Source organism: Pleuronectes platessa, chromosome 3 (genome assembly GCF_947347685.1).
Source record: "Pleuronectes platessa chromosome 3, fPlePla1.1, whole genome shotgun sequence".
NCBI classification, from domain to species: Eukaryota; Metazoa; Chordata; class Actinopteri; order Pleuronectiformes; family Pleuronectidae; genus Pleuronectes; species Pleuronectes platessa.
In genome coordinates, this window is record NC_070628.1 from 20420817 (window position 1) to 20439620 (window position 18804).

Below are 18804 nucleotides of genomic sequence, written 5' to 3' on the forward strand. Positions count from 1 at the left end.
CACCCGTGGCCTAATCTCGCGACCATGTTTGCCTTCGTGGGGATGCAAGATACATCCTATCGAATGAAGTGCCTCTTGTGTCTACCGAGGGAGACGGAAATAATGGCGTTTCAAAACTCTCCGTCGAACCTCAAAAAACACTTTCAGGTAAGTGAATTAAGTAATGGCAGCCAGAGTCATGTTATGTATTGTGCCAGGAATAAGTGCAAAAGTCTCGCTGGTAAAATATAGTTTGCCAACAGAACAGATACAGTTGAGCATTTTACTTAACATGCTTAAAATGCGTGTCTACAAAGTAGACACGCATCCAGGTATGGTCCAAGTGTAGGCGTGCATACACAAATTGTTGTTTGGATTGCATGTAACTCATAATTGTTATAGTTCACCACATTTACAGCTATTTGTAGAGTATATTCTTTCTGCTGAATCTATGTATATTCTGTATGTCCATTGTCTGAGTGCAGTTGGTAATTTATTCTCCCATTTATATTCTCTGGCTGCAACATATAGTTGCATATCCTACCTCACTAACTTAGGAAAGATGCAATTCTATTTATATACAATGTAATATATTCATCGGCCGATATCATTGGTAATAACTGTTTACCCTACCCTACTAGTTTAGTGTCAACATTTCTGCTGTGTCAACAGACCCTGAAATGGTTGCCGCTGCTATTCTCCTCCCTAAATTTAGAACTGCATGGACAAAAGATATTGCTACAATCAGAATGGGTAAGACAAATGAAGATGATCAATGTTGAAATTTGTAAACGAAAGTAATATGTGAATGTACATGAAATCAGGGTTAATGGTATTTCAGCTGTACTAATTCTATTTTGACCCTCCATGTATTTCAGGAATGGACTACATCAAGGAGCAGATCGCGGATCCTTCCTTGTCAGGAGAAGCCACCAGATCCAGCTCATCTGATGAGGGAGACTTCTTCTCTTCGCTGAAGAGCTCTCACGTTACTCAAGACAGCTCCAAGCAACTAGATGGATACCTGGCCCTTACAGCAGATCAGATGGATGTATTGAAGACGTTCCCTGCTGTCTGCAAGTTGTCTGTTAAGCTGAACACACCTCTGCCTGCCTCTGCAGCCTGTGAACGACTATTTAGTCAGCCCTCGAAGAGCTCGGCTGGATTCACGCAATTTTGAGAATCAACTTCTGCTAAAGATGAACCACAAGTTTGTTGACTTTTAATAAAGCACTATGACAAATTAAAGTCATTATAGGCGTTTCACCATGCAACTACACAACCCAAACCTCTACCAAAGTTTAACCACTGCATTGAGTTTTTAGGTCTCTTTATTTCAAAAGTGTAAACTTTGGTATAGGTTTGGGTTGTGTAGTTGCATGGTGAAAATATAAACAAAAAGGAAAAAAAAAAAGTTGGGTTTTGTAATTTTATGCATTGTCAGTTCATGTTCTACAAGGGTCGCTTTAAGACCTGTTATATGGCATGGTTGTCATGGCACGGTAACAATACAACCCGACATTTTTTGTTTAAAGTGGTTAAAGTTCTTTGTTAGAAAGTGAGAAAATGTTATTTAATATTTATTTTAAGCTTCATCACTTCCAATTTCACTTGTTCATGTATGAGTTCTATATTATTTTATAAATAATAATTGAAATCAGTTGAAATAAAGTCTGAATAGAACAATTTCGGTTGTTTTGTTTCTGTGTAGGCCTACTTAACATTTTTAATTTGATACTTGTACTTTTACTTTTGATACTTAAGTACATTTCAACACCAGATACTTTAGATACTGAAGTACATTTAATATGAGCTACTTTAAGACTTTTACTCAAGTCATTTTCTGACTGGTGACTTTTACTTTTACCGAAGTCACTTTCAGGTAAGATATATGTACTTTTACTCAAGTATGGCTTTCAAGTACTTTGTACACCACTGCAAACCACTGAGGACCTCCTCACCCTCAATCAGGACACCAATGTCCTCTGGCTCATCTTCAGACTCCGCACCCACCTTCTGTATGACGTACACTCCCATCACAGTTTGCCCCATGGAAGTGTTGGCCTCATTGTCTATGTTCTGTGAAGTAATATATATTTCAGTAAAATATGAAATATTTGGTATAACACACACCTGGCCATGGAACAGCTGGGCAGCCAATTGCCCAATTACTTTTGGTCCCTTAAAAAGGGGGGTGCCAGATATAAAATGTGTTGTAATTCCGACACTGTTCACCTGATTTGGATGTACATACCCTAAAATTAACACTGCAAGTCTTCACTTAAAGCACACAAGTGGTGTTTAGAGCCAAAACGACGAAAATTGTGTCAATGTCCAAATATTTATGGACCTACAGTTGCAATCAGAAATATTCAACCCTTCAAAGATTTTAAGGATTTATCAATTACAGTTTCTTCAAAGAGCAAGATTCTGCTTCGGATGACTTCTTTATGAGTTGAGTGATGCAAAAAATCAACACAGAAAATGCATGATGTAGTATTTGTGTGTAACAGTATATTTTGTTAGGATAGCCATGTCACAATTATTCAACCCTTGTATAATATTGTTGTTTTTAAAGCTGTCTGACAGTTTTAATGGCCTAAAGTGGAGTTGAAACATAATTAAGCCTTTGGCAACTCTATAAGGATCCTTCATTTGCGTCAGCTGTGATGCATATATAAACCCCACCCTTGAAGGTATTCAAGGTGAGTTGCAACCATGGGAAAGACAAAGGAGCTTCCACAAAAGCTGAGAGAGAAGATCATTTCATTAAACCTGAAGGGCCTTGATTAAAAGAAACTTTCCCAAAAATGGATATTCCAATACACATCATTGGGGGCATTATAAGGACATTTAAAACGTATAGAGCAGCTTCAAACCTGCCTGGCCGTGGAAGAAAGCCCAATATTTCATCAATGGCCCTCAGCAACTTAGTCAGAACAACTAAGAGAAACCCTCGTGTGACTGCAAGACACCTAAAGGACGACCTGATGACGGCTGGTACAAGTGCTTCAGTGGCAACTATAACCGTGCACTGAATAAACAAGGACTTCATGGCCGGACTCCAAGACGCACTCAGCTCTTGACCACATGAACATCAAAAGTCGACTAGAATATGCCAGGAGGAATTTGGATAAGACGACTGAGTTTTGGGTGACGGTTCTATGGGCTTTGAAACCAATCTGGAACGATTTGGACATATAGACCAGCGGTATGTCCGGCATGCGAAGGGCCAGGCTTATGACCATTAGAATACCATCCCCAAGGTCAAGCCTGATGGTGGGTCATTGATGATGTTTGGCTGTTTTTCTGCGGCAGGAACTGGCAATCTTGATCTTGTACCTGGCATCATGGATTCACAGAAATACCAGGCCATTTGAAAGAGGAATGTGATGCCTTCTGTTGACAAATTAAACCTTGGTGATCATTGGACTTTCCAGCAAGATAATGATCCAAAGCAAAACCTCCAAGTCCACCAAAGCTTGGTTGAGAAAAAGATCCTGGAACGTCCTGGAGTGGCATTCACAGTCACCAGATTGAAATTTGATTGAAAATCTTTGGTGGGATTTAAAGAAGGCAGTTGCAGCATGGAAGCCATCAAACATCACTGATCTAGAGGCTTTTGCACTTGAAAAATGGGCAAAGATTCCAATCGAGAGGTGTAGGAAGGTTGTCCGCACTCACCGAAAACATTTTTTTGAAGTTATAAAAGCTAGAGGATACGCCACAAAGTACTGAAGCTGGGGGGTTGAATGATACTGAACAAGCACATGTGTTGAAAGAGTTACATTTTTTATTTGAACTTCAAAGTTAACCCAACTTCTGTTGTCAAAATAACTAAAATACGCATCAATAAACATCTTTTGTTGTTTGATGAGTTTTTTTTGTCATTTATTGTCATTATCTGTCATCCACATCACTATAATGTCTATTGCGGTGAGGGGGTTGAATATTTCTGATTGCAACTGTAAGTGGCTGAAGCTCCACTCACCAGCACAGAGCAAGACACACAGGCAGGTAGCATGAGAGGGTCGTCACAACAAGGGAACATTTCAAAAAGAACAAATCAATTAAAAAAGAGCAAACAAAACACAAATTAAGATCTTGAAAGTCCAGTTCGGTCTCCTCATTCTAGTCTTTAGTCGATTTTTAAAGGGCAAGTTCGATCCTCCTTCTCGCCACGAACCGGTTTTGACCAACACTATCATCTTCCTCTCTCATCCTCTTGAGCCGGATTGGGCCTGTTTGCCCACTTGCGACTTTTCGAATGGCTGCCAGTCGTTCACTCCTTCTGACTTTGGCTTTGGAGTCTCTCATTCCAGCAGGGCCCATGTGTCTCTTCTTTCTTGAGGGGTTGAAAATGGATGAGGGATCATGCCTCTCTCTCATCCTCTTGGACTGGTTTGGGCCTGTTTTCCCACTCGTGCCTTTTCGAGCGGCTGCCAGTTGTTCACACCTTCTGACCTTGGAGACTTCTGGTCTGAGATGTGGATAAGAAAATAATTTTAACTCTTGATCTTAAGTCAGTTATTGGACATTTCTAAAAATTCACATTCTAAAATGCACTTGGCTCCAGATCCATAGTTAATGAGAGTTGTATCATTCTTCCCATTGAACTCTGAGCAAAAATACAGAATATTTACCAAAATGTTGAACTATTCTTCTACAATATAAAATGATCCAACAGAAAGATATTTCAAACACTCACCTGTTGCCAGACTTCACATTCACTTTGCTGGCCTCCTTGGCTGGTCTGGCAGTGCTGCTGGAGGATTCCCTGTTCAGGGACATTTGCAGGATCACCTGCTCTCCAGGTCCTTCATCCTCAGAGCTCTGATCCTGGCAGATGTCCATCAGATCCTCACATGACTTCAGACTGGAAGACAAATGAAACTGCTGAGCCAAACACCTTAATCACCTTATATCTCCTATATTTTGCAGCCATGTCCAACAGCACAGACTTACACAGACCATCTAAGCATAGACTTACTAGAGGCTGTTTTTGAATGAACCTTGAAGGTGGCTCATCGTGATGAACGGATGCTGGAGAATTCTGTTGGGGGTAATTCTATCATACTGACTCATCATCAGCATCTGTTTCATTAGGTCCATAAAGCCCTGCAGGTCACAATATTCCGCTTGGTCGTCTTCTGTCCAGACAGGATGATTCCCCTTCAACAAGATGAGGAAAACCAACATGTTAGATGTCCTCGTGTTTGGATTATGAAGACGTTGTGCTGGTATAAATTCATCCAGGCTAGTGATCTCAAACTAGAGTTTAACCTATTGACTAAAATGAATTGTTTGATTGAGATAGATTGCTCAAAAGGCAGTGGATGGCACAGGGGAAAGAAACACAGACTGAAGGAAAGACACCTTAATTAGTGAGCTAGTGGAGCCAGCTAAAGGGTTGTAAACTAGTTTGATACCATAAATCTGCCTTCCATCCAATATCTTGGCCAGAACGCATGTGGGAGGAGGTGTCCTTCATGCTGTGGATCTTTAATTGCAAATGCAATTTGCCCCATCTGTTGAAGAAACACAAGATTGTCAGAGTTATTTAACTTCAAGTTTACATTGTTGATCATGTACATCAGGTTCACTTCTATTACTGAGACAAATGGATGAAGGGCCTCTGGTTTGTCTCATTAGTAGAATAGTAAAAATCAGTGAATGGATTTGAAATTACACAAACATCACGGCAGAACTGTATGTGTTTGTTGTGTTTTAAGTGCAGATACTGACCAAATCCTTCTCATCCTTGGCAGGGAACAGCGGTGTGCCCATTGAGAGCTCAGCAGCAATGCAGCCGAGAGACCATACGTCGATGTTCCCGCTGAAACGATCTTCACACAGAATCTCAGGAGACCTTAGGATAAGAAACACAAACATATTACTGAGGTTTAAAATTTGCTAAACTCCTTGTTAGTCAGTTTCTGAGATATAAACCTGACATGCCAGCAGTGAGGACTTGTCCAATTATTTACAGTAAACACAGCTGTCCCAGGTATACAGATGTGCTGTCAGTTACTTACCTGTACCACAAGGTCTGGAGGGTTTCACCGATCATTTCCTCAGGATCATCGCAGGATATGCCAAAGTCAATGACCTTAACTTTGAGTGGCTGCCTGACATGATCCACCAGCATGATGTTATCTGGCTTCAAATCTGCATGAATGATCCCTGCGCTGTTCATAAAGTCCAAGGCTGTAGCTAGCTGAAATCATGAAAAGCATAATAATAATAATCATGAGCTTCAGAGTTCATTTTATCAACAACGACTGTAACAGTGACTTTTTAGAGACCAAGTTTACCCTTCACGCAGTAAGCAAAGCAGTAAGTGTAAGAGCTTGAGTTTAAAAAACAAACCTGCTGCAGAATGGGGCGGATCTGCTTCAGCTGAAGGTGTTGACCCGGGCTGATCTGTCTGAATTTCTGCAGATCCATATCCAGGAGCTCAAACACAAGACAGTAATGTTCCTTGTAGAAGAATGACTCGTGCAAGTTGACGATGTTGAACCTGTCTGAATGGAGCTTCTTCATGTTTTGAAGGATGACCTCCTCTTCTTGTGCACAGTCAATGTTTTCAAGGCTTTGGATGATTTTTAAAGCCACCGTTTCACCGGTGGTCACATTCCTGCATTGAATGACCATACCATAGGAGCCATTTCCAAGGTACTTCTGTGCAAGGTAATATGTAGTGGGGGAGGGGATCAGGTCTCCTTCACTGATATGAAACTCACTGTTCTGAGACATGGTGACAGAGTAGTTATTTTGTTGATGTTTCTCACTTGTCAGGAGAATAGAAAAGAAGGAAGTTAGATGGAGCCAAGTATTCTCTCACAAATCCTGATCCAGTTCCTATCAGCCAGGTAAGTAGCATAAGAGTTAACACACCATCAAGCTCAGTACTTGTAATCTTGAAACTCTATAAGTGCTACAAGTAATGGATACATCATAGACATTTTAAAGACAGATCATGAGACTCCTTTTATGTCTAATCAAATCTGTCACATTGTATAAACTCCATACCTTTGTAGTGATTCTCATGATTCTTTTATTTTAATCTTTGTCAACCATCATGATTTACACAAGCTCAAAAAAATTATTAATTTGTTGAACGTAATTTTATCTTGCCACTTATATTCCATCTAAACAATTCAAGTTATATCAGTATATCTTGATTGTGTTACTTGAAAACCACAGATGTGTGGGTGGAGTAGTTTACATTGGTCAAACACTTTACTTCAACACAATTCAGTTTTGTTGAATGAACACTTGTAGGTTGTCTGCTATACTAATGTCAATCTTTTTGTTTTAATTAGTGTTGTTATCATTGCTAGTGTAAGCATTCATTTTAATTAAATTACCACATATTCACTAACATACATAAAAAAGGACATCATGCAAAACCATTTGACATTTTATTAAATATTTGGCTTTTCAAACTGCCATGATCCTGTTCTCAAGTTTTAAAACTTTAAGTGCAACAATTCAACTTTTTGAACCCATTTATTAAAATAAAATAAAATAGACATTAAAAAGCACCAAATATTATCTGCCCATAATAAATTTGTGTGCATGACAACAACAATTTGTATTTTATAACCATTTTAAACACTGAATTATTACAACACATGTTGTGCACTGCCAACATTTTTTGAAATAAATTAGTTGTTAAAACAAATAATCTTTACAAAAAAATCTTTGTAAATACAAATACTAAATTTTAAAGGAGCCCGTTAACATTACTGTTGTATTTATTCTATTGAACATTTAAGAGAAGGCATTGATTGTGTGTTCGTCAGCGAGTAAAACTGCTCAGAAAAGCCACAATTGTCCATGTAGTAAAATCAGTGTAGTTAAAAAATAATGCTCTGTGTCTGCTCCACCCACACACAAAGTTAGGAGACTTTTCAACCCGAGACAACAATCTTCAACAACAGTCTCAGTCCATTGCACAAACTAAATTAAATAGTCTCTTTAAAAAAAATTGACTTCAAATTTTGAAATTTCAAAACAAAAATCAAAGAAAGAAATCATATTTATATATATAGAAAAATACCAGGCTTCTGTAATGTACTGGTATGTGTTGGATTCAAATGCTCGACTCGGAGACAGAGATGATATGGAATCACTTTTACTGGAAGATTATGGTACACGGAGTGGCAGTCCAGTAACAACACAATTCCAATAAGGGTCGGACAGTAGCAGAAGTCGAAGGAGATCCAGTCCAGGTTCGGCACACAGGTAAGGCAGTCCAATAACAAGCATACAATTCCGATGAGTGTCAGGCAGTAGCAGGGTTCGGTGAAGATCCAGTCCAGGTTCGGTACACGGGTAGACAAGAATCACTGGAAGCTTACAAATCATGGTATTCGCTGGAACCCTTGAGACATGGGGGAACAAAGACGAACTTCCAAAGCGACACAGGAACACACAGACTAAATACACCAGGTGATGAGGAGCAGGTGCAAACAATCGGTGAGGAGCAGATAATCAACCAGGTGGAGCACACACAAGGGAGGGAGTGAGGAGTCTGAAACGAGAGGAGAGGTGAGTAAACAATAACAACACAGAACAGAAGAATAAACGATAAATATACCAACTTAACCTTAGTAGTCAGGACTGGACGTAACAGCTTCTTTCAGTCTTCTTCAAGCTCATTCACTGCAGAAGCTTGTTCTTCAGGAACCGTGCCTTGGACGACAGCCTCTGCCCATCCAGGTTTAGGAGAATCTTCTGCAGGACTTCAAAAGTGCATTTGAGCTCTGGTGGGTAGCTCAGGTTCAGACAGTATATCAGTCCAAAGAGCAGAGCACAGGCAATCACAATGTTACCCAAACCACTGAGGACCTCCTCACCCTCAATCAGGACACCAATGTCCTCTGGCTCATCTTTAGGCTCTGCACCCACCTTATGTATGACGTACACTCCCATCACAGTTTGCCCCATGGAAGTGTTGGCCTCAGTGTCTATGTTCTGTGAAGTAAAATATGACAAACATTTTATTACATAACACATATTACAAACATTACTCCTGTTTACCCTGTAAGTGAATGTATATCTTCAGAGTAACCAGACACAGGCCTCCCACTGAATAGGCAGCTAATGGTAGTCATCAAGTAGTTCCCCATGCTCAATCAGGGACACCTCCCTCCCATGTGACATGTCAAGTTCAAAAGCTCTAAAGTGCTCTCTATACCAAGCGGAGAACTTTTTCACAATAAAATGTATCTTGCCTTGCAAAACACAAATCTGCTGAATTTCAGCAAACTCGGGTAGACCAAATAATTGCCCATGAACAACAATCATTCCTTTGTTGTAGTTCATGACATTGTATGACACACTTTTTGTAATATGGACATCAACCTCATCTGGAAGTCTTTGCTTTATAGCAAGTGCAATGTCACTTTGCAAAACATAAATTGGGACTGATGACACTCTGGTTACCACCAAAGGTGTCCTATGGTCAAGAGAGTACAAGTCAGAGGCAATCGTGAGCTGATGTTTTCTGGCATGTGTGAGAGGTATGATTCTAAAACAGTTGGTATGGCGAGCAATCTGTTTGAAGGTACTATGTTTCGCCTCAAATCTCATCGTCCATTTATGGACAAGAGGTCCAAAGAGGCAAATCAAAACAGGGTAGTGCTCCCAATAATGATGTTTAGGGAGAAGACGATTGTTAGGAGAAAGCTCTTGGTATCTCTGGCGATGTTTACTGATTTTGCACTCAAGATATGAAATCGACTCATCAGAGTGGACAGGGTCTACAGCAAGCTCCAGTATGTCCTTGAGATCCAAAACAACATGCCACGTGGTTCATCCTCTGGGACAAGTGAACCAATAATTAGAGGCAACAATCGAATCAGAGACGAATTTCCGTGTGCATTTCCACCAATGTTTTTTTTGCTGAGAAAGTCTGTGGTACTGCGTGAGGTCGACTGGTTTTATCCCCCCATTTGTACTTGACATTTTTGATCAAATTGTTAAGTTTTTCTAACTTGAAATATTTTTTTAAGATCAAAAGACAAAAACAATGAGCAAGCTCCACAGGTACTATGCCCTCCAATAGATCATGTGCTACATCTGGAGGGTAGCCTGCTGTGACATGAAAATGGGTGAGATTCTTACTAAAAATTCAATCCTGTTTAAATCCAAAGCACAAACTTTCTGTTTCGAGAGCAGTCTTCATGAAGTTGCTGTGTTCTACGCTCAAAATATCCTGCAGTCAATGAGTGGATTTCTGCTTTCTTGGCTGTGCAAAATCTACAGATATATTCAGCGTAAAAAACTTTCTACAAAACCTGCCAGCCCATGGGCTCCTAGGTTGTCAGTTATTACGCTATTCACAGACCCTTTGATAAGCTCGTTCAACTGACTGATGAACACACCATGTTGCTCCAAAATGCCAGATCTTTCAAAAGTGGAGCCAACACCTCTTCATATTCAAATGTCCTCAAATCCTGTCAAAGAACAGCCAAATAAATTGATGAGAGAGCAGAATGAGAGCCAGGAGGCTAATTGTCCAAGACCCAATATACTCCACAAAGCTTATGCTTTGTGCGTGAGGTCCCAAGAGGATTACAAACCTCAAAATCGTTGATATAAAGTTTGATGGAAATTCTCAACTCATTAACAGATACAAAGATTTTTTTTATATAATGTTCACAATCTCGAAAAGACCTGTAAACCCGATGATCTCCATGAAAATCCTCTCTATTTTCTTGAGCTATTTGTTGTTCAATTACTTTATCCAGTAATTTATTGTGGCTCAGTATTTCCTGCAATCACTATAATAAAGGGATGTACTGAAATGATCACCTTTGGTCTACAAATAAATATTCAATAGGCTCTAAAACCCTAAATTGTATCTTGTAGTATTTTTTTCTTTTATAAGAAGTGGCAAGAGGGCCACACTTTCCCAAAAGTTTAGCTACAGGGTTAGAAACACACAAAGAATTGGCAAGTTCTTCAATAACAGCCTGACCAATATGGAGGTTATGGCTTTCGAAAATTTCTGTAACTGTACGCTTTGTGACAGGCACACTAACTGACCTTTACAAAAAATGCAGCTCTTCTAATAACTCATCTACGCCTTTTGCTGGAATATGAACTATATTTTCCAATCTTAATAATATTACTGCTATTTTTTGCTCAATTAGCTCAGGCAAATTTTCAACAACACCATCATCACTTTCTGTCACTGACTCAATTTCAACATCACCATATGATACATCAGCAGAACAGCCAGCTGTCACATTATCAGAGGTATCTGACACTTGCAATGGGTGCACAAATGCAACTACACTGGGTTTTAAATCTTTTAGTGTGTGTGGATGATGCTTTCTCTTTTTGTGTGTATAAAATGTGCTGTAAATATTTGTCTGGAAAGGGCAACCAAGAAACACACAACAGTCTCGTTACTTCGAAGAGGTGTTCCAATATGAACAAAAAAATCTCTCTCTATACACAGGGATTAAAGGGATAGTTCACAAAAAAATAAAAATTACTCATTATTTATAACATTACCTTTTCAGTCATTCGTTTGCCAGAAGAGACATAAATGAGTCCCAAATACTAATGCTAACAAATTCTTCCTGTTAACCTTTAACCATATATGTCAACCTCTCCAGCCCAAGACATGTCACCAGCTCCCTTTACCACATTTCAAGTGATGGTGGTTCTACATTTTTCCAACATGAAGCAATCATTCTCCTTGCATGGAGAAGTCCCAGATCAATCATTTCCATTGGCATCGTTTTCCTTTTAAAGTCCTCAGATTGGATTCCCAGTATACATATTTTTGGCCTCAGTGGAATATTATTTTTAACCAGCCATGATAGACATTTAACTACATTTCCCCAAAACATCTGAATCTTAGTGCATTCCCACAAGCAGTGAATCCGAGTTCCTCTCTCATTTAGGCATTTAACACAAAAATCAGGAATGTTAGGGGAGATATAATTCATTTTAACAGGGGTTATGTAGACTCTCAACAAACAACTCATTTAACCTTGTATTAATTGAGTGTCTGTTCTCCAAGCATTTGTTCTAACTGATGTTGATTCTGTTGAATACTCTGTAAAGAGGGCATAAAATCTCGATATGTGTCTTCTACTATCCAAACTATTAAGCATGAGCGGGGGGGGGGGGGGGGGGGACTATCCCTTTAATCTGTCGTTTTCCTCCAGGTGGTGTCTTGCTGTGAGGATCAGACGCATGCAGTTCATATAATGTGCACACAAAGACAAAAAGTATATAGTTCGACTCACTTTACATTGAAATAAACATGTCACCACATAGCAGGCTTTCCCCTCAACTTGGGTGTGCTGAGGTAAGGAAGTGGAAAGGTGCACAAGACGCCAGTGTGGTCTTCGTCCTGAAGGGCAGCTGGGGTCTTGCTCATGTTCCACTTAACATATTAAACATGAACAAATTCAATGAAATTCGAAATACGGATTATTAACCACACAATAATGGAAATACAATCAGCAACCACCAAACAAATTATGTCAAGTCATATCTGAAGTAAAATCTTTGGATTAATGATTAGATGAAAAAAACGAAATTGATCTGCGTCAGAATGAAATCTACCCTCACTAAGACCCAATTTTGAAAAAACTTGTAGGCGATGGTGAAAAACATATATCCATTGTATCGTAATGGTGTATTTCAAAACAAAACCTATAATCAAAGGCAATAATGACATGATGACCTGTTATATAAAGATGAAACTGATGAAACCAAATAAATATATATATATACAATTAAAACAGTTTTATTATTGACCACCCCACTGTTTCCATGGCGACTAGCAACCTAGTGAAGGGGAGCTGTGTCAAGTGAATAACGATCAAAGTTGATTTCAAAATAAAAGAACTAAAATTAAAATATTCTTATAACACAACATAATATTGACTGTACTGGCATGTGTGTGTGTGTGTGTGTGTGTGTGTGTGTGTGTGTGTGTGTGTGTGCTCTTGAGGTGAGCCAAATGTGGGGGTGGTCATTGCACTCGTTATGGGATTATGAATGTGAGACGATCTCTGGAACCACCTTCTAATTGCCAGACAATTTGCATAACTGTGCAAATTAAAAAACCCTCAAACGAGCCTTCATTTTTCAAAGGCTGTTTAGTGACCCCCTTAAGAGCTGGTGTCAATTAACAGCTCTGTGTGAGTGTGTGAGTGTGCATGAAAGATACTTGTTAATTTGTGTGTCTATTTATCTCATGATACAGGCTATAATATAGGATATATAGTTATCAGTACGCCGGTAACTGAAAAAACATTAGTTTTTTTGTGACATTCACAATTATGTTGATCTGGAAGTTTAGTGGTACCTTTTGATATTGCTGATCTATTTCTCTTTATTTTTATGCCTCTGATCCGGCGGAAGCTTTGAGAGTCTGATTGATCAGCCGCTGTAGGACCTCGCTCATAGGTCAACACACACACACACACTCATTTTCATGGAAAGCAGAATTACTAAATTAAATCCATGTGTGCCGCAATCAAATTTCAAATAATTGAAGTCATTAAGTCCAACTTGGGTACTTTTCAACAGAACATATCCTACAAAGTATGCACATGTAATGTAAGTGAAGTGAACTATTTGTAAGAATTTACTCACTTGATATCATTCAGGAAAACAAGATCATTTTTGTGAGCAACAAATATTAACTATTTTATAAAAGTAACAAAAACAACAACCTTTGAATGAAATGGTTCATAAGTGACAGAAACTTACAGACAGTGTTTGAATAGGAGAAGGGGTAAATGGTAAGCCAGGGGTTAAAGGTCGAAAGTGATTGTATGAAAAAGAGACAGAGAGAGAGAGAGAGAGGGAGAGGGAGAGAGAGAAAGAGGTTTCACTGTGGGGAGAAAGTGAGGTTGTTCTCTGTTCATCATGGATTTATCACCTGGGGCTCTGATCCTCTGCTCACTGTTATGTACAGGTATGAATCTAATTTGATTTAAAGACAGCAGTCAAACATCTGTCTCAATATTGTGGATTTAGCCGGTTTGTGTTTCATTATCACAGCTTCTCTGTTGGTCTGCGTGATGCCTCTAGAGATTTTTGTACTTTAAAGGGTCACAAAGCAATAAAACCAATATATGATATTGATCTGGATAATCTTCAAATGTCGAAGTCAGTAGTTTTTATTGGAATCATTTGCTCCTTTCTTTGTCTGTCTGTCTTTTTGTGACATTGTACATTTTCTTTTTTTTATGGCTCTACAAGAAAGGTAGAATACTCAGATCTCCAATATATAAGAAAAAACTATCTGCATTGAGACTTGAAACTTTCTTAAGATATCTATGCACTTTTTTTGTACTTTCCCTTTTTTACTTTGCAATAAGAAAATGTTTGTCCAATCAGTGTATTTGCTCAGGCTGTTTGCTTTAGGCTGCTGTTTGTTTACGCTGTTTTATCCCAGACCTGTCTAAAGGTTCACAAAGTTGCATGTGTGTGTGTGTGTGTGTGTGTGTGTGTGTGTGTGTGTGTGTGTGTGTGATCACCCATTCTCCTCTCTCTGTGCAGTGGCTGGCCAGGCTCCTGTCGTCACAGTGGAGCCCCGGGTTGCCACAATCCGCCAGGGGGAGTCTGTCAGCTTCAGGTGCCAAGTGGGGAGCGGGGCACAGCCAGTCCAGCTGGAGTGGAGGAGACTCAATAACCAAGCATTACCAGGTCAGGGGCAGTAATCAAATGTCGTCGTTTATTTCATAGGGTCAGATATAATAAATAGAGAATTGCACAGTAGTAATCCAATGCAATGCTTCACAGTAATTGTAGCAACTGCTAATTCTTGATGCCTGTAGAGGAGCCTTTAGGACGACAAACAGAAAACATTAGAATTAGACCATAAAATGAATTTTGTTGCCCTTATGCATCAGTACAACTAACCAGAGTACATATATGTATACATATACACACGCAAACACATATCCATTCACAGACACACATGTACAGTACATACACATGCTCATGGTGTCTACACAAATACACACACACCTCCCCCTATAGTACCCATACATATACTATAAGATTGATTAGCTTATTGGAAATTCTTGAGTTCTAATTTAAAATGTTGTAACTGCAGGTATTGCTCAGACAACATCAGCATGTGTGAAGTTTTAGGTGAGTTCTGTTCCTCTCCTCCAGACAATGCTAAGGTCGGTCCGGATTCCTCTGTGCTGACTGTGGCTAACTCCAGAGCTGCTAACCAGGGCCAGTACCGTTGTGTGGCAGCCAACTCAGCAGGCCGCGGCGTCGCCACAGCCGTGCTGAACATCAAACGTGAGCCCGCCTCCACACTTCGGTTTCTCCACAACCGTGTGGGTGTGCTACTCTGGGGCCCCTGAACAGATATAGCATACTATTATACTATATATACTATCAATACGTAAACGATAGGTGGTATAAGATGTTTAAAATTTCCGAATTTTTAGGTTTGACATACATTTAGCTGATGATATGAAAGTGGAGTCGTTAAAATATAGCCATGAATAAAGCCCCATCAAAGTTATTTATGAAAAAATAGTGCAGAGAAAAGAGTGTGCACTAACAAAGTCTACCAACAATGGTAGTCTACTATCAAAAGCCCCCAAACATAAAATTGTTTTGTGCATGATTTTGTTTTTTTTGCTCAATAGTTAGCTGTCTAGTTCTTAGCTTGTGCAGAATGCAACAGTAACAAAAAGCTGTTTGACTAAATTGCTATCGCTATCTATAGAATATTCTAATGCCTAAAAGAATAACTGAAATATTTTGTCCAGCATTTGACTACTGAAGCTGAATAAAAAGGAAGAGGCTGACTCTCACACTGACTTTTGATAGCTGGACTAAGACTAAATATAAAAACAGCTGACAATTAACAACTGGCCCCATATAAACCGGCTGTTGCCTCCAGAGATTATTATTACCTTGCACTATGTATGAGTGAGTGTGTATGTGTGTGTGTGTGTGTGTGTGTGTGTGTGTGTGTGTGTGTGTGTGTGTGTGTGTGTGTGTGTGTAACTGCATCGCATATTATTTAGCAGGACTGGGTTTGTGTTTAGTTTATATTCTTTACACCCACACTATGTACCCGTGGTCTCTGGCAGTGATTAACATTAAATCGCTGTTCCCCTCAGCTTCACGTAGCTTTGCGGTGAGTTTCAGCTTATATAGTTGTTCAGGCCACGACTTTCTTGTTTTGGTTCACTCGAAGTCCCTGCATCATTTTCAGCTGTAATAAAACCCACTGTAGGTAGACACAGTTAGTTAGTTGAGACCAAAAAAGGAGCTAAAATAGAAGAAATACTGGACCAACATTTGGCAGGTGACTGAAAAGTAACCACAAAGGAATTATGTTGCTCCATATCTAGATTAGTATATAATCAACAGTATCCAAACAAGTTTGCCAAATCAACTTAAAAGATTCTGATGTTGTGTATTAAAAATGTAAGGATGAATGTTTTCAAATCACTGCTTCCTCTCTCTGTCTCAGACGCTCCTAAAGTGCGGCTGACACCCCACTGGGCCCCTGCATGTCAGGATTGGTGACCCTGTGTCAATTGGGTGTCGCGCCACAGGCAGGCCATGCCCCAAGCTGAAGTGGATACGCCAAGGCTCCACCCTGCAGCTGGTGACCGCGGAAGCAAATAATGTCAACACCATACAGGTGAATTAAGAACATGTGCATCAGCATTACTTTAATTCATTTCCTCATTTGAGTTGAACAGATAAAATACGATACTTGCAATCTCATCCTCAGTGGGCTGCGGTACGTCCAGAGGACTCAGGAGTTTATATTTGCCAGGCTGAGAACAACGAAGGGGTGACAGAGATCAAGGTTGAGGTCATTGTTCAGGGGGGGCCGGGAGCACCAGTGGCCACAGTGAGCACCACAGAGATGACGGTGGTGGAGGGACACACAGTCACAATGGAGTGTCAGGCCAGTGGTAAGATGTTGGTTTGCTTAGATATATCCCAGTTCCAGTTGTGCCCCTCATTTCTCATTTCTCACTTTACCCCTGCTTCCTCCTCCTCCTCCCAGGTTCTCCTCCTCCTGTCATCACCTGGTCCAAGCTCCGAGCTCCGTTGCCATGGAAACACACAGTGGCTGGGGGGGTTTTGACGCTCACCAGCGTGGGGCGCCAAGACTCGGGACAATACATCTGCAACGCGACCAACATCCATGGCTACAGTCAGGCGTACACGCAGATGGAGGTGGACAGTGAGTGGACGGAGGAAAGGATAGCACATGCTGTAGATCCACGTTCTTTGTCCTTGCTCGGGTTAAGAAAAAGTGTCTTCTCCTTCACACAGCTCCTCCGTATGCCACCTCCCTGCCTGACCAGGTGAGACTCCAGCCGGGGGATCCCCTGCGCCTGCAGTGCCTCGCCCACGGCTCTCACCCCATGCAGTTTGTGTGGAGCAGGGAGGGCCGGGCCAGCCTTCCCCGGGAGCAGTGGCCACAAAGGATGGAAATCTGCTGCTGGCCCACGTTAAACTGAGCGACGGCGGAACATACAAATGTGAGGCTACCAACCACATCGGCTCCAGTGAAGCTCTGGCCAAGGTCATCATAAAGGGTGAGCTAGACTTTATTTATAGCCAATTTAAAGACCATTCAAATCTGCTCTTTCTTTACCTTAATCTTGTCTCTTTTCTTCTTCTTCTTTTTTTTTTTTTTTTTTTTACAGCTTAATCCCCTGTGGTCAAATTGCCTGATTGACAAACCATCAATTCATTGCTATTTCTACATCCCTGGAACCATCACATTGGAAATGGTTTGAACACAGAATTATATTTATCGATTCTCACACTTTGATGAATGAAGGTTGAAGACAGCAACACGGTTTAGACGTTTGGTACTATTGTGCATATCAGTTAATTTTTGTTGTTTATAAAAAAGGGATGCTGTTGCTATTGCTGCCTCTGTCACAAATCAGTGAGCTTTTCTTTGGAAGCCTGTGTTGACGTCAGACATGCTAGTGTCTGTGGGAGTGTTTCTGCTGGAATGCCCCCCCCCCCCCCCCCCCCCCCCCCTGTCCGTCCGTCCGTCCGTCCGTCCGTCTGTCTCCCTTCATGGCATCTGCTGAGTTTACGCTGTTTCACTGTTCAATTTTGAAAGGAGGCCCCAAGACATGCAAAAATCTGATATAATAAGAAATTGTCTTTATTGTGCCACTGAATACTAAATCAATAAAGTTGGAAATAATTTATGAAACTGTTGTTTACAGTGTATCCAAGTTAGGGACTGTAAATAAAAGTTATTAAAGTAAGTCTATAAAGGAATGTCACCTGCACTCAAATCTGTTTACTTAACTGCAAGTCTTCCCTTGCAATTAGGTAAATAATTATTATGTTTTTATCTGAATGAGTTTTGTCTGTTCGATCACCATGAAACTTGGTAGAAAGATGTGTTGGGGTTCAAGGAAGAACCGATTACATTTTGGTGTGGATCTGGATCAGGGGACGGATCCAGCAATTATGAATTCACTTTATTTAAACAGAATTTCTCAGGGAACAATTCATGGATCTTGATAAAATCTTGATCTGGCCTATTTAGGTGACTATGATGCAATTTGGTGCATATTTGATTACAAATCCAGTGAATTTAAATTTGGTTTCATAAGGGGACTATTGGGCTCTTTGTACTATTCTAGTTCCAATGTAAAATGGGAACACCACTCAATGCAAAACATAGACGTTATATTAGATATATCATATTGTATTGGTAAAATTGCTGTGATCCATCAGGCTTATTTTAATTTGACCATGTAAATAAATAACAAAATCACTTGGATCTTTTCCAGTATTGTGGATATCGAA

General features: G+C 40.1%; 1 protein-coding gene and 1 pseudogene across 1 annotated transcript; one reads left to right on the forward strand and one right to left on the reverse strand.

Annotated features, from left to right (window-relative positions):
• Positions 1-4128: 4128 nt before the first annotated feature.
• On the reverse strand, positions 4129-6735 carry LOC128436372 (homeodomain-interacting protein kinase 3-like). The gene is made up of 6 exons (XM_053418141.1): positions 6349-6735; positions 6015-6196; positions 5725-5848; positions 4970-5151; positions 4688-4855; positions 4129-4459 (listed from the first exon to the last, which is right to left on the reverse strand). Exons 1-6 carry the CDS (start codon positions 6733-6735, stop codon positions 4129-4131), a joined length of 1374 nt encoding a protein of 457 aa, XP_053274116.1.
• Positions 6736-13779: 7044 nt separating this feature from the next.
• LOC128430307 (basement membrane-specific heparan sulfate proteoglycan core protein-like) lies at positions 13780-17898 on the forward strand (annotated as a pseudogene).
• Positions 17899-18804: the final 906 nt, after the last annotated feature.